This window comes from Coregonus clupeaformis, unplaced genomic scaffold, assembly GCF_020615455.1.
Source record: "Coregonus clupeaformis isolate EN_2021a unplaced genomic scaffold, ASM2061545v1 scaf1139, whole genome shotgun sequence".
NCBI classification, from domain to species: Eukaryota; Metazoa; Chordata; class Actinopteri; order Salmoniformes; family Salmonidae; genus Coregonus; species Coregonus clupeaformis.
Genome location: NW_025534593.1, coordinates 81613 through 108506, shown reverse-complemented (window position 1 = coordinate 108506; position 26894 = coordinate 81613). Strand labels below are relative to the sequence as shown.

At 39.4% G+C, this 26894-nt stretch overlaps 1 protein-coding gene across 1 annotated transcript; it reads left to right on the top strand.

Moving 5' to 3' along the window:
• Nucleotides 1-11152: 11152 nt before the first annotated feature.
• Nucleotides 11153-25289, top strand: LOC123486324 (protocadherin-20-like). The gene is made up of 5 exons (XM_045217607.1): nucleotides 11153-11341; nucleotides 11803-13203; nucleotides 13708-13901; nucleotides 23636-23725; nucleotides 23846-25289. The coding sequence occupies exons 1-5, from the start codon at nucleotides 11294-11296 to the stop codon at nucleotides 24783-24785; spliced, it is 2673 nt and encodes an 890-aa protein (XP_045073542.1). The 5' UTR covers nucleotides 11153-11293; the 3' UTR covers nucleotides 24786-25289.
• The last annotated feature ends 1605 nt before the right edge of the window (nucleotides 25290-26894 follow it).

Sequence of the window (26894 nt, the reverse complement as noted above, 5' to 3'; positions counted from 1 at the left end):
GTATGGAGTTAATGATCTACAGTATGGGCTACAGTATGGTGTTAATGATCTACAGTATGGAGTTAATGATCTACAGTCATGAGTTAATGATCTACAGTCCTAATGGAGTTAATGATCTACAGTATGGAGTTAATGATCTACAGTCTATGGAGTTAATGATCTACAGTATGGAGTTAATGATCTACAGTATGGAGTTAATGATCTACAGTATGGAGTTAATGATCTACAGTATGGAGTTAATGATCTACAGTATGGAGTTAATGATCTACAGTATGGAGTTAATGATCTACAGTATGGAGTTAATGATCTACAGTCAATGGAGTTAATGATCTACAGTATGGAGTTAATGATCTACAGTCCTACAGTATGGAGTTAATGATCTACAGTATGGAGTTAATGATCTACAGTATGGAGTTAATGATCTACAGTATGGAGTTAATGATCTACAGTATGGAGTTAATGATCTACAGTATGGAGTTAATGATCTACAGTATGGAGTTAATGATCTACAGTATGGAGTTAATGATCTACAGTATGGAGTTAATGATCTACAGTCCTACAGTATGGAGTTAATGATCTACAGTATGGAGTTAATGATCTACAGTATGGAGTTAATGATCTACAGTATGGAGTTAATGATCTACAGTATGGAGTTAATGATCTACAGGTATGGAGTTAATGATCTACAGTATGCTACAGTATGGTGTTAATGATCTACAGTATGGAGTTAATGATCTACAGTATGGAGTTAATGATCTACAGTATGGAGTTAATGATCTACAGTCTTCTACAGTATGGAGTTAATGATCTACAGTATGGAGTTAATGATCTACAGTCATATGGAGTTAATGATCTACAGTATGGAGTTAATGATCTACAGTATGGAGTTAATGATCTACAGTATGGAGTTAATGATCCGTCTACAGTATGGAGTTAATGATCTACAGTATGGAGTTAATGATCTACAGTATGGAGTTAATGATCTACAGTATGGAGTTAATGATCTACAGTATGGAGTTAATGATCTACAGTCCCAGTATGGAGTTAATGATCTACAGTCAGTATGGAGTTAATGATCTACAGTATGGAGTTAATGATCTACAGTATGGAGTTAATGATCTACAGTCCTACAGTATGGAGTTAATGATCTACAGTATGGAGTTAATGATCTACAGTATGGAGTTAATGATCTACAGTATGGAGTTAATGATCTACAGTATGGAGTTAATGATCTACAGTCCTACAGTATGGAGTTAATGATCTACAGTCCTACAGTATGGAGTTAATGATCTACAGTATATGGAGTTAATGATCTACAGTATGGAGTTAATGATCTACAGTCCTACAGTATGGAGTTAATGATCTACAGTATGGAGTTAATGATCTACAGTATGGAGTTAATGATCTACAGTCCCTACAGATGGAGTTAATGATCTACAGTCCATGGAGTTAATGATCTACAGTATGGAGTTAATGATCTACAGTATGGAGTTAATGATCTACAGTATGGAGTTAATGATCTACAGTATGGAGTTAATGATCTACAGTATGGAGTTAATGATCTACAGTATGGAGTTAATGATCTACAGTCAATGGAGTTAATGATCTACAGTATGGAGTTAATGATCTACAGTATGGAGTTAATGATCTACAGTCCTAATGGAGTTAATGATCTACAGTATGGAGTTAATGATCTACAGTATGGAGTTAATGATCTACAGTATGGAGTTAATGATCTACAGTATGGAGTTAATGATCTACAGTATGGAGTTAATGATCTACAGTCCCTCGTATGGAGTTAATGATCTACAGTATGGAGTTAATGATCTACAGTCCTACAGTATGGTGTTAATGATCTACAGTATGGAGTTAATGATCTACAGTATGGAGTTAATGATCTACAGTCTATGGTGTTAATGATCTACAGTATGGAGTTAATGATCTACAGTATGGAGTTAATGATCTACAGTCTACGATGGAGTTAATGATCTACAGTATGGAGTTAATGATCTACAGTATGGAGTTAATGATCTACAGTATGGAGTTAATGATCTACAGTATGGAGTTAATGATCTACAGTATGGAGTTAATGATCTACAGTATGGAGTTAATGATCTACAGTATGGAGTTAATGATCTACAGTCTATATGGAGTTAATGATCTACAGTCTATATGGAGTTAATGATCTACAGTATGGTGTTAATGATCTACAGTATGGAGTTAATGATCTACAGTCCTACAGTATGGAGTTAATGATCTCCACAGTATGGAGTTAATGATCTACAGTATGGAGTTAATGATCTACAGTATGGAGTTAATGATCTACAGTATGGAGTTAATGATCTACAGTCCTACATATGGAGTTAATGATCTACAGTATGGAGTTAATGATCTACAGTATGGAGTTAATGATCTACAGTCAATGGAGTTAATGATCTACAGTCTATGGAGTTAATGATCTACAGTATGGAGTTAATGATCTACAGTCCTACAGTATGGAGTTAATGATCTACAGTATGGAGTTAATGATCTACAGTATGGAGTTAATGATCTACAGTATGGAGTTAATGATCTACAGTATGGAGTTAATGATCTACAGTATGGAGTTAATGATCTACAGTATGGAGTTAATGATCTACAGTATGGAGTTAATGATCTACAGTCCTACAGTATGGAGTTAATGATCTACAGTATGGAGTTAATGATCTACAGTTATGGAGTTAATGATCTACAGTATGGAGTTAATGATCTACAGTATGGAGTTAATGATCTACAGTATGGAGTTAATGATCTACAGTATGGAGTTAATGATCTACAGTATGGAGTTAATGATCTACAGTCCTACAGTATGGTGTTAATGATCTACAGTATGGAGTTAATGATCTACAGTCCTACAGTATGGTGTTAATGATCTACAGTATGGAGTTAATGATCTACAGTCCTACAGTATGGTGTTAATGATCTACAGTATGGAGTTAATGATCTACAGTATGGAGTTAATGATCTACAGTCCTACAGTATGGAGTTAATGATCTACAGTCCTACAGTATGGAGTTAATGATCTACAGTATGGAGTTAATGATCTACAGTATGGAGTTAATGATCTACAGTATGGAGTTAATGATCTACAGTATGGAGTTAATGATCTACAGTATGGAGTTAATGATCTACAGTATGGAGTTAATGATCTACAGTATGGAGTTAATGATCTACAGTCCTAAGATGGAGTTAATGATCTACAGTATGGAGTTAATGATCTACAGTATGGAGTTAATGATCTACAGTATGGAGTTAATGATCTACAGTATGGAGTTAATGATCTACAGTATGGAGTTAATGATCTACAGTATGGAGTTAATGATCTACAGTATGGAGTTAATGATCTACAGTATGGAGTTAATGATCTACAGTATGGAGTTAATGATCTACAGTATGGAGTTAATGATCTACAGTATGGAGTTAATGATCTACAGTATGGAGTTAATGATCTACAGTCCTACAGTATGGAGTTAATGATCTACAGTGATGGAGTTAATGATCTACAGTATGGTGTTAATGATCTACAGTATGGAGTTAATGATCTACAGTCCTACAGTATGGTGTTAATGATCTACAGTATGGAGTTAATGATCTACAGTCCTACAGTATGGTGTTAATGATCTACAGTATGGAGTTAATGATCTACAGTATGGAGTTAATGATCTACAGTATGGAGTTAATGATCTACAGTATGGAGTTAATGATCTACAGTATGGAGTTAATGATCTACAGTATGGAGTTAATGATCTACAGTCCTACAGTATGGAGTTAATGATCTACAGTATGGAGTTAATGATCTACAGTATGGAGTTAATGATCTACAGTCCTACAGTATGGAGTTAATGATCTACAGTATGGAGTTAATGATCTACAGTATGGAGTTAATGATCTACAGTATGGAGTTAATGATCTACAGTCCTACAGTATGGAGTTAATGATCTACAGTATGGAGTTAATGATCTACAGTCCTACAGTATGGAGTTAATGATCTACAGTATGGAGTTAATGATCTACAGTATGGAGTTAATGATCTACAGTATGGAGTTAATGATCTACAGTATGGAGTTAATGATCTACAGTATGGTGTTAATGATCTACAGTATGGAGTTAATGATCTACAGTCCTACAGTATGGAGTTAATGATCTACAGTATGGAGTTAATGATCTACAGTCTAGATGGAGTTAATGATCTACAGTATGGAGTTAATGATCTACAGTATGGAGTTAATGATCTACAGTATGGAGTTAATGATCTACAGTCCTACAGTATGGAGTTAATGATCTACAGTATGGAGTTAATGATCTACAGTATGGAGTTAATGATCTACAGTCCTACAGTATGGAGTTAATGATCTACAGTCCATGGAGTTAATATCTACAGTATGGAGTTAATGATCTACAGTATGGAGTTAATGATCTACAGTATGGATACATCCTACAGTATGGAGTTAATGATCTACAGTATGGAGTTAATGATCTACAGTATGGAGTTAATGATCTACAGTATGGAGTTAATGATCTACAGTATGGAGTTAATGATCTACAGTATGGAGTTAATGATCTACAGTATGGTGTTAATGATCTACAGTCCTACAGTATGGAGTTAATGATCTACAGTATGGAGTTAATGATCTACAGTCCCAGTATGGAGTTAATGATCTACAGTATGGAGTTAATGATCTACAGTATGGAGTTAATGATCTACAGTCATGGAGTTAATGATCTACAGTCATGGAGTTAATGATCTACAGTATGGAGTTAATGATCTACAGTATGGAGTTAATGATCTACAGTATGTTCCTACAGTATGGAGTTAATGATCTACAGTATGGTGTTAATGATCTACAGTATGGAGTTAATGATCTGAAAATCTACAGTATGGAGTTAATGATCTACAGTCCATGGTGTTAATGATCTACAGTATGGAGTTAATGATCTACAGTCCTACAGTATGGAGTTAATGATCTACAGTATGGAGTTAATGATCTACAGTATGGAGTTAATGATCTACAGTCATGGAGTTAATGATCTAACAGTATGGAGTTAATGATCTACAGTATGGAGTTAATGATCTACAGTATGGAGTTAATGATCTACAGTATGGAGTTAATGATCTACAGTATGGAGTTAATGATCTACAGTCAAGTATGGAGTTAATGATCTACAGTATGGAGTTAATGATCTACAGTATGGAGTTAATGATCTACAGTATGGAGTTAATGATCTACAGTCATGGAGTTAATGATCTACAGTATGGAGTTAATGATCTACAGTATGGAGTTAATGATCTACAGTATGGTGTTAATGATCTACAGTATGGAGTTAATGATCTACAGTATGGAGTTAATGATCTACAGTCCTACAGTATGGAGTTAATGATCTACAGTATGGAGTTAATGATCTACAGTATGGAGTTAATGATCTACAGTTAATGGAGTTAATGATCTACAGTATGGGGTTAATGATCTACAGTATGGAGTTAATGATCTACAGTCTATGGAGTTAATGATCTACAGTATGGAGTTAATGATCTACAGTATGGAGTTAATGATCTACAGTATGGAGTTAATGATCTACAGTATGGTGTTAATGATCTACAGTATGGAGTTAATGATCTACAGTATGGAGTTAATGATCTACAGTCCTACAGTATGGAGTTAATGATCTACAGTATGGAGTTAATGATCTACAGTATGGAGTTAATGATCTACAGTATGGAGTTAATGATCTACAGTATGGAGTTAATGATCTACAGTATGGAGTTAATGATCTACAGTATGGAGTTAATGATCTACAGTCCCCCAGTATGGAGTTAATGATCTACAGTATGGAGTTAATGATCTACAGTCCCAGTATGGAGTTAATGATCTACAGTATGGAGTTAATGATCTACAGTATGGAGTTAATGATCTACAGTATGGAGTTAATGATCTACAGTATGGAGTTAATGATCTACAGTATGGAGTTAATGATCTGACAGTATGGTGTTAATGATCTACAGTATGGAGTTAATGATCTACAGTATGGAGTTAATGATCTACAGTATGGAGTTAATGATCTACAGTCACAGTATGGAGTTAATGATCTACAGTATGGAGTTAATGATCTACAGTATGGGTTAATGATCTACAGTATGGAGTTAATGATCTACAGTATGGAGTTAATGATCTACAGTATGGAGTTTAATGATCTACAGTATGGAGTTAATGATCTACAGTCTACAGATGGAGTTAATGATCTACAGTATGGAGTTAATGATCTACAGTATGGAGTTAATGATCTACAGTATGGAGTTAATGATCTACAGTCATGGAGTTAATGATCTACAGTATGGAGTTAATGATCTACAGTATGGAGTTAATGATCTACAGTCCCACAGTATGGAGTTAATGATCTACAACAGTATGGAGTTAATGATCTACAGTATGGTGTTAATGATCTACAGTATGGAGTTAATGATCTACAGTATGGAGTTAATGATCTACAGTATGGAGTTAATGATCTACAGTATGGAGTTAATGATCTACAGTATGGAGTTAATGATCTACAGTATGGAGTTAATGATCTACAGTATGGAGTTAATGATCTACAGTCCTACAGTATGGAGTTAATGATCTACAGTATGGAGTTAATGATCTACAGTATGGAGTTAATGATCTACAGTATGGAGTTAATGATCTACAGTATGGAGTTAATGATCTACAGTATGGAGTTAATGATCTACAGTATGGAGTTAATGATCTACAGTTACAGTATGGAGTTAATGATCTACAGTATGGAGTTAATGATCTACAGTCCAGTATGGAGTTAATGATCTACAGTATGGAGTTAATGATCTACAGTCAGTATGGAGTTAATGATCTACAGTATGGAGTTAATGATCTACAGTATGGAGTTAATGATCTACAGTATGGAGTTAATGATCTACAGTATGGAGTTAATGATCTACAGTCCTAAGTATGGAGTTAATGATCTACAGTATGGAGTTAATGATCTACAGTATGGAGTTAATGATCTACAGTATGGAGTTAATGATCTACAGTATGGAGTTAATGATCTACAGTATGGAGTTAATGATCTACAGTATGGAGTTAATGATCTACAGTATGGAGTTAATGATCTACAGTCCTACAGTATGGAGTTAATGATCTACAGTATGGAGTTAATGATCTACAGTATGGAGTTAATGATCTACAGTCCTACAGTATGGAGTTAATGATCTACAGTATGGAGTTAATGATCTACAGTCCTACAGTATGGAGTTAATGATCTACAGTATGGAGTTAATGATCTACAGTATGGTGTTAATGATCTACAGTATGGAGTTAATGATCTACAGTATGGAGTTAATGATCTACAGTATGGAGTTAATGATCTACAGTCCTACAGTATGGAGTTAATGATCTACAGTATGGAGTTAATGATCTACAGTATGGGTTAATGATCTACAGTATGGAGTTAATGATCTACAGTATGGAGTTAATGATCTACAGTATGGAGTTAATGATCTACAGTATGGAGTTAATGATCTACAGTATGGAGTTAATGATCTACAGTATGGAGTTAATGATCTACAGTATGGAGTTAATGATCTACAGTATGGAGTTAATGATCTACAGTATGGAGTTAATGATCTACAGTCTCCAATGGAGTTAATGATCTACAGTATGGAGTTAATGATCTACAGTATGGAGTTAATGATCTACAGTCCTACAGTATGGAGTTAATGATCTACAGTATGGAGTTAATGATCTACAGTATGGAGTTAATGATCTACAGTATGGAGTTAATGATCTACAGTATGGAGTTAATGATCTACAGTATGGAGTTAATGATCTACAGTATGGAGTTAATGATCTACAGTATGGAGTTAATGATCTACAGTATGGAGTTAATGATCTACAGTATGGAGTTAATGATCTACAGTATGGAGTTAATGATCTACAGTACAGTATGGAGTTAATGATCTACAGTATGGAGTTAATGATCTACAGTCCAATGGAGTTAATGATCTACAGTATGGAGTTAATGATCTACAGTATGGAGTTAATGATCTACAGTCCTACAGTATGGAGTTAATGATCTACAGTATGGAGTTAATGATCTACAGTATGGAGTTAATGATCTACAGTATGGAGTTAATGATCTACAGTCATGGAGTTAATGATCTACAGTATGGAGTTAATGATCTACAGTATGGAGTTAATGACCTACAGTATGGAGTTAATGATCTACAGTATGGAGTTAATGATCTACAGTATGGAGTTAATGATCTACAGTATGGAGTTAATGATCTACAGTATGGAGTTAATGATCTACAGTCGTATGGAGTTAATGATCTACAGTATGGAGTTAATGATCTACAGTATGGAGTTAATGATCTACAGTATGGAGTTAATGATCTACAGTGTATGGAGTTAATGATCTACAGTATGGAGTTAATGATCTACAGTATGGTGTTAATGATCTACAGTATGGAGTTAATGATCTACAGTATGGAGTTAATGATCTACAGTATGGAGTTAATGATCTACAGTCCTACAGATGGAGTTAATGATCTACAGTATGGAGTTAATGATCTACAGTATGGAGTTAATGATCTACAGTATGGAGTTAATGATCTACGTCAGTATGGAGTTAATGATCTACAGTATGGAGTTAATGATCTACAGTATGGAGTTAATGATCTACAGTATGGAGTTAATGATCTACAGTATGGAGTTAATGATCTACAGTCCTACAGTATGGAGTTAATGATCTACAGTATGGAGTTAATGATCTACAGTCTACATATGGAGTTAATGATCTACAGTATGGAGTTAATGATCTACAGTATGGAGTTAATGATCTACAGTATGGAGTTAATGATCTACAGTCCTACAGTATGGAGTTAATGATCTACAGTATGGAGTTAATGATCTACAGTATGGAGTTAATGATCTACAGTATGGAGTTAATGATCTACAGTATGGAGTTAATGATCTACAGTATGGAGTTAATGATCTACAGTATGGAGTTAATGATCTACAGTATGGAGTTAATGATCTACAGTATGGAGTTAATGATCTACAGTATGGAGTTAATGATCTACAGTATGGAGTTAATGATCTACAGTCCTACAGTATGGAGTTAATGATCTACAGTATGGAGTTAATGATCTACAGTATGGTGTTAATGATCTACAGTATGGAGTTAATGATCTACAGTCCTACAGTATGGAGTTAATGATCTACAGTATGGAGTTAATGATCTACAGTATGGAGTTAATGATCTACAGTATGGTGTTAATGATCTACAGTATGGAGTTAATGATCTACAGTATGGAGTTAATGATCTACAGTATGGAGTTAATGATCTACAGTATGGTGTTAATGATCTACAGTCCTACAGTATGGAGTTAATGATCTACAGTATGGAGTTAATGATCTACAGTATGGAGTTAATGATCTACAGTATGGAGTTAATGATCTACAGTATGGAGTTAATGATCTACAGTATGGTGTTAATGATCTACAGTATGGAGTTAATGATCTACAGTATGGTGTTAATGATCTACAGTATGGAGTTAATGATCTACAGTATGGAGTTAATGATCTACAGTCCTACAGTATGGTGTTAATGATCTACAGTATGGAGTTAATGATCTACAGTATGGAGTTAATGATCTACAGTCCTACAGTATGGAGTTAATGATCTACAGTATGGAGTTAATGATCTACAGTATGGAGTTAATGATCTACAGTCCTACAGTATGGAGTTAATGATCTACAGTATGGAGTTAATGATCTACAGTCCTACAGTATGGAGTTAATGATCTACAGTCCTACAGTATGGAGTTAATGATCTACAGTATGGAGTTAATGATCTACAGTCCTACAGTATGGAGTTAATGATCTACAGTATGGAGTTAATGATCTACAGTATGGAGTTAATGATCTACAGTATGGAGTTAATGATCTACAGTATGGAGTTAATGATCTACAGTATGGAGTTAATGATCTACAGTATGGAGTTAATGATCTACAGTCCTACAGTATGGAGTTAATGATCTACAGTATGGAGTTAATGATCTACAGTATGGAGTTAATGATCTACAGTCCTACAGTATGGAGTTAATGATCTACAGTATGGAGTTAATGATCTACAGTATGGAGTTAATGATCTACAGTCCTACAGTATGGAGTTATTGATCTACAGTATGGAGTTAATGATCTACAGTATGGAGTTAATGATCTACAGTATGGAGTTAATGATCTACAGTATGGAGTTAATGATCTACAGTATGGAGTTAATGATCTACAGTATGGAGTTAATGATCTACAGTATGGAGTTAATGATCTACAGTATGGAGTTAATGATCTACAGTCCTACAGTATGGCATTTTATGTTGAGAACATACCTCTATAAGGGGACATTTTATGTTGAGAACATACCTCTATAAGGGGACATTTTATGTTGAGAACATACCTCTATAAGGGGACATTTTATGTTGAGAACATACCTCTATAAGGGGACATTTTATGTTGAGAACATACCTCTATACGGGGACATTTTATGTTGAGAACATACCTCTATACGGGGACATTTTATGTTGAGAACATACCACCGTGAGGGCATTGTTAAAAGCATATAATATCCAAGAATTCAAACACTCAAGTGTTGCAATTAGTGCAGTACAACATCCTACACTCATCAACATCTATATACAGTTCATTAAGGGAACATACATTTCAGAAAGGTTGGGTTGATGTGCTATATTGAAGGCTTCCAGTAAATCATAATTACTGAAATAACAGGCTCCAAACAACACAACTACTATTTACTAAGGGTACTTCTTCTCTCTGTTTTGGACACTCCACACACACACACACACACACACACACACACACACACACACACACACACACACACACACACACACACACACACACACACACACACACACTCCCTCTCTCTGCACAAAAACAGGGCAAGATCCTGAACTGCCTCTCCCTGCCCCATCCCAGGGGCTGTCTAATTTCATTGGTTGCCGTCAGGGTGTATATTTGCATATTGTGGGTGTGTCCTGACTCAGTGCTGGGATGAATGACTCTTTCAGTTCAGAACACGACAAGGCAGCAAATGAAACTCTCTGCAGAGACTATGTGCTCTGCCGGCGCTGATCAGCTCAGCAAACAACATGCCTCTGACGCTTTAGCTCCGTCTCTCAGCTCCTGGCTATAGGTGACACCACACTGAACTAGGCGGAGTAAACATGTTCAACAGAAAAGGCACCAGCCTTAGCTCAAGAGGAATAACATGGGTAAGTGGAATATCATTGTAGTCTTGTAGCAGTTAGTCTTTATATAAAAAAAAGAAAGAGAGAAACCTTTTTTTTTTTATACCTCATAGTTCAATAGTTCAATGTCAAATGAGAGTTTGCTGGTGCTTAAGTCACCTGGCAACTTCAACATGTGTTATGTAATTGAATTAATAATAGCATGTATGTTATTTTCAATACATTTTAATGTCTGTGGTTCAAAGCCAAGGCTACGTTCTATGAGTTGTTACTGAAAGAGTTAAAGAGAGGAAACGTGTATTTTAAATAAAAACACACGTGCCTGTTTAGAAACTCTATTTACTCAGTGATTTTTCTTCACTATTGTAGGCTATTGACACCATAATATAACGGTATATGTCGACGTGTTTGTTGTCCCCTGAAGCTGATTCTCTCATGTCTGCAACATGTTAAACCCACGTTTCTGTGTTGTGTCTGTATTTCAGGGTTTGTGCATACTCCTGCTTTACACCAGCTCTCTCTCCTGTTTTGCTAATTTCAGCCAAGCAAAAGAGCTGGTCTATAAGATAAAAGAGGGATTGCCCTCCGGCACACTCATAGGGTCCGTGGGCTCCGACTTACACTTGGATTTATCCCTTGATCCCCCTGTTTTATTCAATCTGCCCCAGAAGAAGCTTAGTGATCAGTATGTCTCTCTGAACAGCACCACAGGGGAGCTGTTTACATCTGGGAACGAGATCGACAGGGAGACGCTCTGCCCCGACGCCTCAGAGCACAACCAGGGCTGCGTGCTCTCCCTGGACGTCTTCGTTCTACCCCAGCAGTACTTCCAGCTGGTTAAGGTCAAGGTCTTGGTCGAGGACGTTAACGACAATCGTCCGCGTTTCCCGACGGGCGAGATTAGGGTTTCCGTCCCGGAGAACACCCGGGTCAACGCGAGGTTCGCGGTGGAGCAGTCAGCGACAGACCCTGATCTGGGGTTCCACGGGGTCCAGACGTACTGGCTGGTCAGCGACTTCGGGGTGTTCACCCTGGACGTAGAGGAGAACGAAGGGGGTGAGCTGACCCCCTTCCTCATCGTGACCAATGAGCTGGACCGGGAACGACAGGGGGAGTACGTAACGGATATTATAGCAGAGGACGGCGGGTCACCACCTCTTCTTGGCACCGCCACGTTAAGGATTATAATCACTGATGTCAACGATAACTGTCCTCAGTTCACAGAGTCACAGGTCAACGTGACGCTATATGGGAATACGACTAAAGGAGCGCACCTGTCCAGGTTACACGCCTTCGACCCCGACCAGGGCGCCAACGCCGTGATCAGCTATGCGTACAGCGAGCGCGTTCCCCGGGAGACTAGAGCACTTTTCCATCTGGACCGGGTTACCGGGGTGATCAAACTGGCTGGTCAGATCAACACCATAACCGGAAAGATCTACAAACTCACTGTCCTCGCCAACGGGCCCGGGTGCATCCCTGCCGTCGCCATGGTGACGGTGCACGTGATCCGGGTGGCGTCCGGTCCTCCGGTTATTATGCCGCGATACATCGCAGCGGAGAAAGACGGCGTGGTCACGATGAAGGAGTCCGAACCGCCGTTATCGCCAATCGCGTTTTTCACTGTGAAGAACACGGACCAGAGAGGACAGAGGACGGAATGCTTGCTGGAAGGATCCGGCCCGTTCAGACTGTCACCTTACAAACTGTTTCAGAACGAGTATCTGTTAGAGACGACGGAGCCGCTGGACTACGAGCAGAGGCAGGAATATGAGCTGACTATAGTGGCCAGGAACCCAAAAGGACTTGTCATCAAGGCTTTCGTTAAGATCCTGGTTCTGGATGAGAACGACAACGCGCCTGTCTTCAAACAGGCTCTGCATGAGGTGAGTGAATAAATGTATGAATGCATGAATGATTGAATGGGTTATGATTAGGTTTAGGGTTTTGGACATTTATTGGACATATTATTTAAAATACAGAGAGTTGTCATAGCCATTTGAGTAAAATAATGCAAATTATAGAGGAAAAAAATATATGTAAAAAATATATAGAGGATTCAAAAAAAAAAAAGTCTACCCACATATTTATTTTTGTATTTACTTATTTATTTCTGTATTTCTGTATTTATTTTTGTATTGACTTATTTATTGATGCATTTACGTATTTATTTTTGTATTTACGTATTTATTTTTGTATTTACTTATTTATTTCTATATTTCTGTATTTCATTTTGTATTTACTTATTTATTGATGCATTTACGTATTTATTTTTGTATTTACTTATTTATTGATGTATTTACATATTTTTTTGTATTTACTTATTTATTGATGTATTTACTTATTGATGTATGACTTATTTGTTTCCTTGTGATCCTTATTATTCTCAGGTCTCTGTGGAGGAGAATAACCCTCCTAACACCTTCCTGACCCGGCTCCAGGCCACAGACCAGGACAGTGAGGGCAGAGGAGAGGTCATCTACCTGCTAGGGTCAGACGCTCCCTCCGTTTTTCTCCTGGACAGGCTGACCGGTGTGCTGACCGTGTCCACATCTCTGGACCGCGAAGAGAAGCAGACCTACAGGTCTGTCGCATATTGATGATGTATTGTAATGTATTATGACTGATATTGGATGGATTAAATGAATTATAACTGCCGTGGCGAGAACAAGTATTTGATACACTGCCGATTTTGCAGGTTTTCCTACTTACAAAGCATGTAGAGGTCTGTAATTTTTATCATAGGTACACTTCAACTGTGAGAGACGGAATCTAAAAAATCCAGAAAATCACATTGTATGATTTTTAAGTAATAATTTGCATTTTATTGCATGACATAAGTATTTGATACATCAGAAAAGCAGAACTTAATATTTGGTACAGAAACCTTTGTTTGCAATTACAGAGATCATACGTTTCCTGTAGGTCTTGACAAGGTTTGCACACACTGCAGCAGGGATTTTGGCCCACTCCTCCATACAGACCTTCTTCAGATCCTTCAGGTTTCGGGGCTGTCACTGGGCAATACGGACTTTCAGCTCCCTCCAAAGATTTTCTATTGGGTTCAGGTCTGGAGACTGGCTAGGCCACTCCAGGACCTTGAGATGCTTCTTACGGAGCAACTCCTTAGTTGCCCTGGTTGTGTGTTTCGGGTCGTTGTCATGCTGGAAGACCCAGCCACGACCCATCTTCAATGCTCTTACTGAGGGAAGGAGGTTGTTGGCCAAGATCTCGCGATACACATGGCCCCATCCATCCTCCCCTCAATACGGTGCAGTCGTCCTGTCCCCTTTGCAGAAAAGCATCCCCAAAGAATGATGTTTCCACCTCCATGCTTCACGGTTGGGATGGTGTTCTTGGGGTTGTACTCATCCTTCTTCTTCCTCCAAACACGGCGAGTGGAGTTTAGACCAAAAGCTCTATTTTTGTCTCATCAGACCACATGACCTTCTCCCATTCCTCCTCTGGATCATCCAGATGGTCATTGGCAAACTTCAGATGGGCCTGGACATGCGCTGGCTTGAGCAGGGGGACCTTGCGTGCGCTGCAGGATTTTAATCCATGACGGCGTAGTGTGTTACTAATGGTTTTATTTGAGACTGTGGTCCCAGCTCTCTTCAGGTCATTGACCAGGTCCTGCTGTGTAGTTCTGGGCTGATCCCTCACCTTCCTCATGATCATTGATGCCCCACGAGGTGAGATCTTGCATGGAGCCCCAGACCGAGGGTGATTGACCGTCATCTTGAACTTCTTCCATTTTCTAATAATTGCGCCAACAGTTGTTGCCTTCTCACCAAGCTGCTTGCCTATTGTCCTGTAGCCCATCCCAGCCTTGTGCAGGTCTACAATTTTATCCCTGATGTCCTTACACAGCTCTCTGGTCTTGGTCATTGTGGAGAGGTTGGAGTCTGTTTGATTGAGTGTGTGGACAGGTGTCTTTTATACAGGTAACGAGTTCAAACAGGTGCAGTTAATACAGGTAATGAGTGGAGAACAGGAGGGCTTCTTAAAGAAAAACTAACAGGTCTGTGAGAGCCGAAATTATTACTGGTTGGTAGGTGATCAAATACTTATGTCATGCAATAAAATGCAAATTAATTACTTAAAAATCATACAATGTGATTTTCTGGATTTTTGTTTTAGATTCCGTCTCTCACAGTTGAAGTGTACCTATGATAAAAAATTACAGACCTCTACATGCTTTGTAAGTAGGAAAACCTGCAAAATCGGCAGTGTATCAAATACTTGTTCTCCCCACTGTATATACGTTTATAGTAACAATAATAATAATTTACTTATTTAACTAATATGGTGCTTTTCATTACAGAAAATAATCTCAAAGCGCAAAAAAAGCCTAAAAAAACAAACAACAAATTGAAATTGAGATAATGGAGATGAAATATATGTCAAATATGACATAAACCTGTTCTTTATAAAGGGTGGCATGAGCACTGCTCAATAAAGGCTGTATAAATCATATTAATTTGAGGCTTCACAAAGCATTCATAACCTTGTCATGGATCTTGGTAGAGCATTGCAACACCAGGTTAGTGGGGTTCGATTCCCGGGACCACCCCATCTGTAAAGATGTATGTGCGCATGACTAAGTCACTTTGGATAAATGGCATATATTATATTACTCTAAACCCTTTCTAGGATGGCTCAACCTCTTTCCCTCTTGGGCGCACAGCCAATATTGGACCTGATCTCAACATCCCCCAAAACTTCTCTGTTGCAGTATGACACACTCTAAAGTGTAGTCCTGCACAGTAGAACACGTTGGTAGGTCCTTTAATATCTGTATGAATGTTCTGCCTAATTCCGTTTTTTCCCCCCATATTCCGTTTGCTCGGTTTAGTTTTTCCAGGTTTCAGATTTCCCCGTTTTTTTTCTTCTGTTTTTCCCCCAGTTTTTACAAGATACTTTATTGCCATACCAACCAGGGTTGGTGGTATGTGTTTACGGTACAGCATGGTAGATCTGAAGGTTGGTGGTATGTGTTTACGGTACAGCGTGGTAGATCTGAAGGTTGGTGGTATGTGTTTATGGTACAGCATGGTAGATCTGAAGGTTGGTGGTATCTGTTTACGGTACAGCATGGTAGATCTGAAGGTTGGTGGTATGTGTTTAAGATACAGCATGGTAGATCTGAAGGTTGGTGGTATGTGTTTACGGTACAGCATGGTAGATCTGAAGGTTGGTGGTATGTGTTTACGGTACAGCATGGTAGATCTGAAGGTTGGTGGTATGTGTTTACGGTACAGCGTGGTAGATCTGAAGGTTGGTGGTATGTGTTTACGGTACAGCATGGTAGATCTGAAGGTTGGTGGTATGTGTTTACGGTACAGCATGGTAGATCTGAAGGTTGGTGGTATGTGTTTAAGATACAGCATGGTAGATCTGAAGGTTGGTGGTATGTGTTTAAGATACAGCATGGTAGATCTGAAGGTTGGTGGTATGTGTTTAAGATACAGCATGGTAGATCTGAAGGTTGGTGGTATGTGTTTACGGTACAGCATGGTAGATCTGAAGGTTGGTGGTATGTGTTTATGGTATACAGCATGGTAGATCTGAAGGTTGGTGGTATGTGTTTAAGATACAGCATGGTAGATCTGAAGGTTGGTGGTATGAGTTTAAGATACAGCATGGTAGATCTGAAGGTTGGTGGTATGTGTTTAAGATACAGCATGGTAGATCTGAAGTTTGGTGGTATGTGTTTACGGTACAGCATGGTAGATCTGAAGGTTGGTGGTATGTGTTTAAGATACAGCATGGTAGATCTGAAGGTTGGTGGTATGTGTTTAAGATACAGCATGGTAGATCTGAAGGTTGGTGGTATGTGTTTACGGTACAGCATGGTAGATCTGAAGTTTGGTGGTATGTGTTTACGGTACAGCATGGTAGATCTGAAGGTTGGTGGTATGTGTTTATGGTATACAGCATGGTAGATCTGAAGGTTGGTGGTATGTGTTTGAGATACAGTATGGTAGATCTGAAGGTTGGTGGTATGAGTTTAAGATACAGCATGGTAGATCTGAAGGTTGGTGGTATGTGTTTACGGTACAGCATGGTAGATCTGAAGGTTGGTGGTATGTGTTTACGGTACAGCATGGTAGATCTGAAGGCTGGTGGTATGTGTTTACGGTACAGCATGGTAGATCTGAAGGTTGGTGGTATGTGTTTACGGTACAGTATGGTAGATCTGAAGGTTGGTGGTATGTGTTTACGGTACAGCATGGTAGATCTGAAGGCTGGTGGTATGTGTTTAAGATACAGCATGGTAGATCTGAAGGTTGGTGGTATGTGTTTACGGTACAGCGTGGTAGATCTGAAGGTTGGTGGTATGTGTTTACGGTACAGCATGGTAGATCTGAAGGTTGGTGGTATGTGTTTACGGTACAGCGTGGTAGATCAGAAGGTTGGTGGTATGTGTTTACGGTACAGCATGGTAGATCAGAAGGTTGGTGGTATGTGTTTACGGTACAGCATGGTAGATCTGAAGGTTGGTGGTATGTGTTTAAGATACAGCATGGTAGATCTGAAGGTTGGTGGTATGTGTTTACGGTACAGCATGGTAGATCTGAAGGTTGGTGGTATGTGTTTACGATACAGCATGGTAGATCTGAAGGTTGGTGGTATGTGTTTATGGTACAGCATGGTAGATCTGAAGGTTGGTGGTATGTTTCTTTATCTCCACTGTTATCTTCCCTACGTAGTAAAGCTAATTATTTCCCCTACGTAGTAAAGCTAATTATTTCCCCTACGTAGTAAAGCTAGTTATTTTCCCTATGTAGTAAAGCTAGTTATTTCCCTACGTAGTAAAGCTAGTTATTTCCCTACGCAGTAAAGCTAGTTATTTCCCTACGTAGTAAAGCTAGTTATTTTCCCTACGTAGTAAAGCTAGTTATTTCCCTACGTAGTAAAGCTAGTTATTTTCCCTACGTAGTAAAGCTAGTTATTTTCCCTACGTAGTAAAGCTAGTTCTTTCCCCTACTTAGTAAAGCTAGTTATTTTCCCTACGTAGTAAAGCTAGTTATTTTCCCTATGTAGTAAAGCTAGTTATTTCCCCTACGTAGTAAAGCTAGTTATTTTCCCTACGTAGTAAAGCTAGTTATTTCCCTACGTAGTAAAGCTAGTTATTTCCCTATGTAGTAAAGCTAGTTCTTTCCCCTACTTAGTAAAGCTAGTTATTTTCCCTACGTAGTAAAGCTAGTTATTTTCCCTATGTAGTAAAGCTAGTTATTTTCCCTACCCAGTAAAGCTAGTTCTTTCCCCTACGTAGTAAAGCTAGTTCTTTCCCCTACGTAGTAAAGCTAATTATTTCCCCTACGTAGTAAAGCTAGTTATTTTCCCTACGTAGTAAAGCTAGTTATTTCCCTACGTAGTAAAGCTAGTTATTTCCCCTACGTAGTAAAGCTAGTTATTTTCCCTACGTAGTAAAGCTAGTTATTTCCCTATGTAGTAAAGCTAGTTATTTCCCTATGTAGTAAAGCTAGTTATTTCCCTACGTAGTAAAGCTAGTTATTTTCCCTACGTAGTAAAGCTAGTTATTTCCCTATGTAGTAAAGCTAGTTATTTCCCTATGTAGTAAAGCTAATTATTTCCCCTACGTAGTAAAGCTAGTTATTTCCCCTACTTAGTAAAGCTAATTATTTCCCCTACGTAGTAAAGCTAGTTATTTCCCTATGTAGTAAAGCTAGTTATTTCCCTACGTAGTAAAGCTAGTTCTTTCCCCTACTTAGTAAAGCTAGTTATTTTCCCTACGTAGTGAAGCTAGTTATTTTCCCTACGTAGTAAAGCTAGTTATTTCCCTATGTAGTAAAGCTAGTTATTTCCCTATGTAGTAAAGCTAATTATTTCCCTATGTAGTAAAGCTAATTATTTCCCCTACGTAGTAAAGCTAGTTATTTCCCCTACTTAGTAAAGCTAATTATTTCCCCTACGTAGTAAAGCTAGTTATTTCCCTATGTAGTAAAGCTAGTTATTTCCCTACGTAGTAAAGCTAGTTCTTTCCCCTACTTAGTAAAGCTAGTTATTTCCCTATGTAGTAAAGCTAGTTATTTCCCTATGTAGTAAAGCTAATTATTTCCCCTACGTAGTAAAGCTAGTTATTTCCCCTACTTAGTAAAGCTAATTATTTCCCCTACGTAGTAAAGCTAGTTATTTCCCTATGTAGTAAAGCTAGTTATTTCCCTACGTAGTAAAGCTAGTTCTTTCCCCTACTTAGTAAAGCTAGTTATTTTCCCTACGTAGTGAAGCTAGTTATTTTCCCTACGTAGTAAAGCTAGTTATTTTCCCTATGTAGTAAAGCTAGTTCTTTCCCCTACTTAGTAAAGCTAGTTCTTTCCCCTACTTAGTAAAGCTAGTTATTTTCCCTACGTAGTGAAGCTAGTTATTTTCCCTACGTAGTAAAGCTAGTTATTTTCCCTACGTAGTGAAGCTAGTTATTTTCCCTACGTAGTAAAGCTAGTTATTTTCCCTATGTAGTAAAGCTAGTTCTTTCCCCTACGTAGTAAAGCTAGTTCTTTCCCCTACTTAGTAAAGCTAGTTATTTTCCCTACGTAGTGAAGCTAGTTATTTCCCTACGTAGTAAAGCTAGTTATTTCCCCTACGTAGTAAAGCTAGTTATTTTCCCTACGCAGTAAAGCTAGTTATTTTCCCTACGTAGTAAAGCTAGTTATTTCCCTACGTAGTAAAGCTAGTTATTTTCCCTACGTAGTAAAGCTAGTTATTTCCCTACGCAGTAAAGCTAGTTATTTTCCCTACATAGTAAAGCTAGTTATTTCCCTACGTAGTAAAGCTAGTTATTTCCCTATGTAGTAAAGCTAGTTATTTTCCCTACGTAGTAAAGCTAGTTATTTCCCTACGTAGTAAAGCTAGTTATTTCCCTACGTAGTAAAGCTAGTTATTTCCCTACGTAGTAAAGCTAGTTATTTTCCCTACGTAGTAAAGCTAGTTATTTTCCCTACGTAGTGAAGCTAGTTATTTTCCCTACATAGTAAAGCTAGTTATTTCCCTACGTAGTAAAGCTAGTTATTTTCCCTACGTAGTAAAGCTAGTTATTTCCCTACGTAGTAAAGCTAGTTATTTTCCCTACGTAGTGAAGCTAGTTATTTTCCCTACATAGTAAAGCTAGTTATTTCCCTACGTAGTAAAGCTAGTTATTTTCCCTACGTAGTAAAGCTAGTTATTTCCCTACGTAGTAAAGCTAGTTATTTTCCCTACGTAGTGAAGCTAGTTATTTCCCTACGTAGTAAAGCTAGTTATTTCCCTACGTAGTAAAGCTAGTTCTTTCCCTATGTAGTAAAGCTAGTTCTTTCCCTACGTAGTAAAGCTAGTTATTTTCCCTACGTAGTAAAGCTAGTTCTTTCCCTACGTAGTAAAGCTAGTTATTTTGAGAACCAGGGCTTGCTGTTGCCGTATGACATCACGATTTTGGGGGGGATACACGTCTCTACACAGAACTGGATGTATGACGTCACAGTATCTGTGTACTCATCGAGTGAGGTACGTGAGGCTCTGAAGGTATCCCAAATCGTATTCCAAAACAGCCTTTCAGAGTTTTGACGGCATCTGTGTACCATATTTTAACTGTTTTGGACTTTGGTTTAATCATTTAGAGTTTTTGTTTATACTTTGGAATGAGGAGCAGCGTCGCGTGGTCAGATTTTCCCAGCGGAGCTCTAGGGAATGCACGGTAAGCAGATGAGATTGAACTGTACCAGTGATCCAGAATTGGATCTTCTCTTGTGGGGCATGTCACCAGTTGTTCATAGTTAAGCACAGTGCTATGAAAAAGTATTTGCCCCCTTTCTAATTTTCTCTACTTTTGCATATTTGTGATACTGAATGTTATCAGATCTTCAACCAAAACCTAATATTAGATAAAGGGAACCTAAGTGAACAAATAACACAACAATTGCATATTTATTTCATAAACAAAGTTATGCAACACCCAATTCCCCTGTGTGAAAAAGTAATTGCCCCCTTACACTCAATAACTGGTTGTGCCACCTTTAGCTGCAATGACTCCAACCAAATGCTTCCTGTAGTTGTTGATCAGTCTCTCACGTCGCTGTGGAGGAATTTTGGCCCACTCTTCCATGCAGAACTGCTTTAACTCAGTGACGTGTGGGTTTTCAAGCATGAACTGCTCGTTTCAAGTCCTGCCACAACATCTCAATTGGGATTAGGTCTGGACTTTGACTAGGCCGTTCCAAAACTTCCAATTTGTTGCTTTTTAGCAATTTTCATGTAGACTTGATTGTGTGTTTTGGATCATTGTCTTGCTGCGCTTCAGCTTCAGCTCACAGACAGATGGTCTGACATTCTCCTGTAGAATTCTCTGATACAGAGCAGAATTCATGGTTCCTTCTATTAAGGCAAGTCGTCCAGGTCCTGAGGCAGCAAAGCATCCCCAAACCATCACACCACCACCACCATGCTTGACCTTTGGTATGATGTTCTTACTGTGGAATGCAGTATTTGGTTTTCGCCAGGCATAATGGGACCCATCTCATTTTTATTTTATTTGTTTTACATTTTTTGTCATTTAGCAGACGCTCTTATCCAGAGCGACTTACAGTTAGTGAGTGCATACATTATTTGTATTTTATTTTCATACTGGCCCCCCGTGGGAATCGAACCCACAACCCTGGCGTTGCAAACGCCATGCTCTACCAACTGAGCTACATCCCTGCCGGCCATTCCCTCCCCTACCCTGGATGACGCTTGGCCAATTGTGCGCCGCCCCATGGGTCTCCTGGTCGCGGCCGGCTCCGACAGAGTCTCGTCCAAAAAGTTGACTCAAGTTTGCCAAAAAGCACCTGGATGATCATCAAGACTTTTGGAAGAACGTTCTATGGACAGATGATTCAAAAGTATAACTTTTTGGACGACATGGTTCCAGTAATGCCTGGCGAAAACCAAACTCTGCATTCCACAGTAAGAACATCATACCAAAGGTCAAGCATGGTGGTGGTGTGATGGTTTGGGGATGCTTTGCTGCCTCAGGACCTGGACGACTTGCCTTAATAGAAGGTCAACATACAACACCATTAGTATTAAAGCAGTGATGTGTCAGATAACAACCTTGCCCAACATACATTTACGTCATTTAGCAGACACTCTTATCCAGAGCGACTTACAGTTAGTGAGTGCATACATTATTTTTACATACTGGCCCCCCGTGGGAATCAAACCCACGCTCTACCAACTGAGCTACATCCCTGCCGGCCATTCCCTCCCCTGGGCCAATTGTGCACCGCCCCATGGGTCTCCCGGTCGCGGCCGGCTACGACAGAGCCTGGATTCGAACCAGGATCTCTAGTGGCACAGTTAGCACTGCGATACAGTGCCTTAGACCACTGCGCCACTCGGGAGATATATTTATGTTTGTGTTATGAATGACCAAAGGTATGTGGCTGATCTTTCAGCGGGAGAGAGGGTGAATGTGTCAAAGACATGACTGGGCCCAGCACCCCACGGTATGGCTTGTTATATTGTGTCAAAGACATGACTGGGCCCAGCACCCCACGGTATGGCTTGTTATATTGTTGTCAAAGACCTGACTGGGCCCAGCACCCCACGGTATGGCTTGTTATATTGTTGTCAAAGACCTGACTGGACCCAGCACCCCACGGTATGGCTTGTTATATTGTTGTCAAAGACCTGACTGGGCCCAGCACCCCACGGTATGGCTTGTTATGTTGTTCTGTTTGTGTACTGACTGAGGAACATGTAACTTGGTTTCAGAAGAAAGCCACTTTTAATTTCCTTATGTTGGGGGCTGTCATCAAGGTCATTGTAATGTGACTAACATGACTTCTCTTTAGAGCATGTGTCATCCTGCAGCACAACATGTTATAACACACTTATGTACCCTTTATAACGCATGACATACGGTTATAGATGCTTTGTAACACACTTATGTACCCTTTATAAAGCATGACATACAGTTCTAGATGCTTTGTAACACATTTATGAACCCTTATAAAGCATGACATACAGTTATAGATGCTTTGTAACACACTTATGTACCCTTTATAACGCATGACATACAATTATAGATGCTTTGTAACACATGTATGTAGTGCTTAGGCAGGCATTATGAAGGTTTTATGAAGCCTTTATAAGCTGAACGTCATTTAAAGCGGGGCCGATGTATGGATGACACAATGTATCATAACTGCCTATGGATGTTCATGGTGTACCAAAACTCTCACTAAATTGTTTTTTTTTTTAAATCTGCAATACGTTTTGTCAAATTGTTGTTGTAATATTGTATAGTTTCTAAACTCTAAACTGTAACCTCTGCAGGTTCATGGTTCGGGCGGTGGACCGAGGGACCCCCAGGAGAGAGTCTATAGCTACTGTGGTCATCAGTGTGCAGGACCGCAATGACAACAGGTAAGAGACAGGCCAGACACGGAGGAGCTGTCACTTTGTGACAACTGCTGATTTAATTGATTGATTGATTGTTTGTTTTTCGATTGATTGATTGATTTTATTTCATTTTTACCCAACAAGCCCGCGCTTCATCAATAAAGACTTCACATTCTTCGTGCCAGAGAACTTCCCGGGGTTTGGCGAGATCGGTGTTCTCTCGGTCACAGATGCAGACGCGGGCGAGAACGGCTGGGTGGCGCTCTCCATCCTCAACGGCAGCGACGTCTTTGTGATCGACACGGGCCGCGGCGCTCTAAGGGCCCGGACCCCTCTGGACCGGGAGCAGCAGGGGACGTACTACCTCTGGATCGAGGCGGTCGACGGAGGGGAACCTGCGCTCTCCTGCATCACCATGGTTACTGTCCTCCTCCTTGACGTGAACGATAACCCTCCCGTGGTCTTGTTCCCCCAGTCTAACCAGTCCTACATGCTGGTGTTACCTAGCACCCTCCCAGGGACCTCCATCACAGAGGTGTACGCCGTGGATAAAGACACAGGGATGAACGCTGTTATCGCCTACAGCATCGTCAAGAGGAAAGGTGGCGAGCCGGGATCGTTCGATATCGACCCGGACACAGGGAATATCACGTTGAAGAGAGAACTGAGCGACCGCGGTCTCTATAGTCTGCTGGTTAAAGTCTCGGACCACGGTCAGCCTGAACCTCTCCACTCCACGGTCCTGGTCAACCTCTTCGTCAACGAGACGGTTTCTAATGAGAGCTATATCCAGAGTCTTCTCACCAGGGAGGCCGAGATCCAGATCGAGGAGAAGCCGTGGTATGTGGGGAAGCTGACAGAGAGGCCTGGCAGAGAGGAGTTGTACCCCTGTCAGCCAGTACTCATAGCTCTGTCAGTCACCTGTCTAGGACTACTCAGCATTGTCATCACATTGACTGCTTATATATGCTGCAAGAAACTGAAGAAGCATCAAATGAAAAGACTAGAGGTTGAGATTCCTTTGAAGATGAACGGTGACTCGCAGGAGGTGGGTAGAAAGCTTATGGAAATCTCCAACATTTGATGACGTTGACATCGCATACGACTTCAAGGCAAAAGACTCCACATCAAAACTGTTCACTGCAACTGTTTATAACAATGTGAATTGTGAAGTGTAGATTTTCATCCTCAAAAGACACAGCCTGCATCCCAAATAGCACCCTATTCCCTATTTAGTGCACTACTTTTAACCATAGTAGTGCACTATAAAGGAAATAGGGTGCCATTTGTGACACAACCTCATTTTTAAAAACTTTTAAAAAATGACCCTATGTGCTGTATATATTGTAGATAATATGAAATGTTTTATAACTTTATAACAAAATCTTTAAATAGACATGGCATTTTTATTTTATTTTTTAATGTAAGCCTGAGAAATTACTCCTTAAACTTACAAACATTATTTTATGAATATGAGCGTGGGGGAAAAAGAAAACAACGGGAGAGATTCTATATTTGTTCACAAGGACGTCTGGATCATTGGAAAGGGATGAGGATCAGTGTTGATTGATATAACGATGTTATATTCATACCCCTTCGATTGCATTTGGAAAAAAGTGACACATCAAGTGACACATTTACACAAGTCAATTCTAAAAGTTATACATCGTTTAAATACAAATTAGCGACGATCCCGTTGTACTGTAAAGACACACAGAAAACGCGCAGATCTATGTCTCTTTCTCAGAGAGCTTCAGCAGTAAGATTATATCACTTCTGCAGATTACGGAGGTTAAACATGTAAATGCCATCCCACTCTATACACGCAAGTCGATTCAAATCTGTTCTTTTCCTCAATCTACTGGATTATGTGTGGTGAGATTTTACATTTTTTATTTTGTTGTCATACGGTTTCAAGAAGCCACCAAGCAAACCTTCTACCAGCCTCCTTGCCTGTATCCCAAATGGCACCCTATTGACCTATATAGTGTCCATAGGGGGGCTCTGGTCAAAAGTAGTGCACTATATAGGGAAATAGGGTGTCATTTGGAACGCATCCTTAGCCACCTCACCGTGAACCAAACCCCCTGTGCTCATTGTCTGTCTGTGAAAAGAAATCCTTGATTGAATATTAAAAAAGTGCTTTATTTTCATATTATATTGCATTTTTTGCCTCTGTAATGAAAACGGCCTACACGGAAAGTGCCTTTTATATTAGGATGTAAATTAAAGAAAATGTTTTGATCATAAATAAGAATTTACGCTGGGGGGAAATTAAATGAAACCCCATTTTAACTCGTGAGCTGACAGATATCCAAAATGAAACAGGGCTGTAAGGTTCTGTTGGAATAATATCTTTGATATCTGGTACTTAAGGATCAGGGGTGTGTGTGTGTGTGTCTGTGTCTGTGTGCGTGTGCGTGTGCGTGTGTCTGTGTGTCGTGTGTCTGTGTGTGCGTGTGTGTGCGTGTGTGTGTGTGTGCGTGTGTGAGCGTGTGTGTGTGTGTGTGTGTGTGTGCGTGTGCGTGTGTGAGCTTGTGCGTGTGCGTGCGTGTGCGTGTGTGTGTGTCTGTGCGCATGTGTCTGTGTGTGCGTGTGTGAGCGTGTGTGTGTGCGTGTGCGTGTGCGTGCTCATACGTGTGCGTGTGCGTGCGTGTGTGTGTGTGTGTGTGTGTGTTCTCCTTGCCTTTAAGGAACTCCCGACATGTCAACACCCTAGCTATGTGTATATTATATTCTAGCATTGTTCTCTCCTCTCATTCCTTCTCAGAAAACCAGTCTGGGTTCGGCTCCGACACAAAAACAAATCGTGAGAGACAAAAAGTATGAACACAAATACTCCAGTTCAACCACGTGGCGATCATCTTGACAAGGCTGCTGGGCATTTTACCCGTCTGGAAGTATGACTCTGTTGGCAAAGATCTGAAAGTAAATTGTAAAAAAGCAACAGTTGTACGTATATAACAGAGTTGTAACACTGAACAAAAATATGAACCGTAACAGGCAACAATTTCAAAGATTTTAGTTCCAGTTCATATGAGGAAATCAGTCAATTAAAATAAATAAATTAGGCCTTAATCTATGGATTTCACATGACTGGGAATACAGATATGCATCTGGTCACAGATACCTTAAAAAAAAGGTAGGGGCGTGGATCAGAAAACCAGTTAGTATCTGGTGTGACCACCATTTG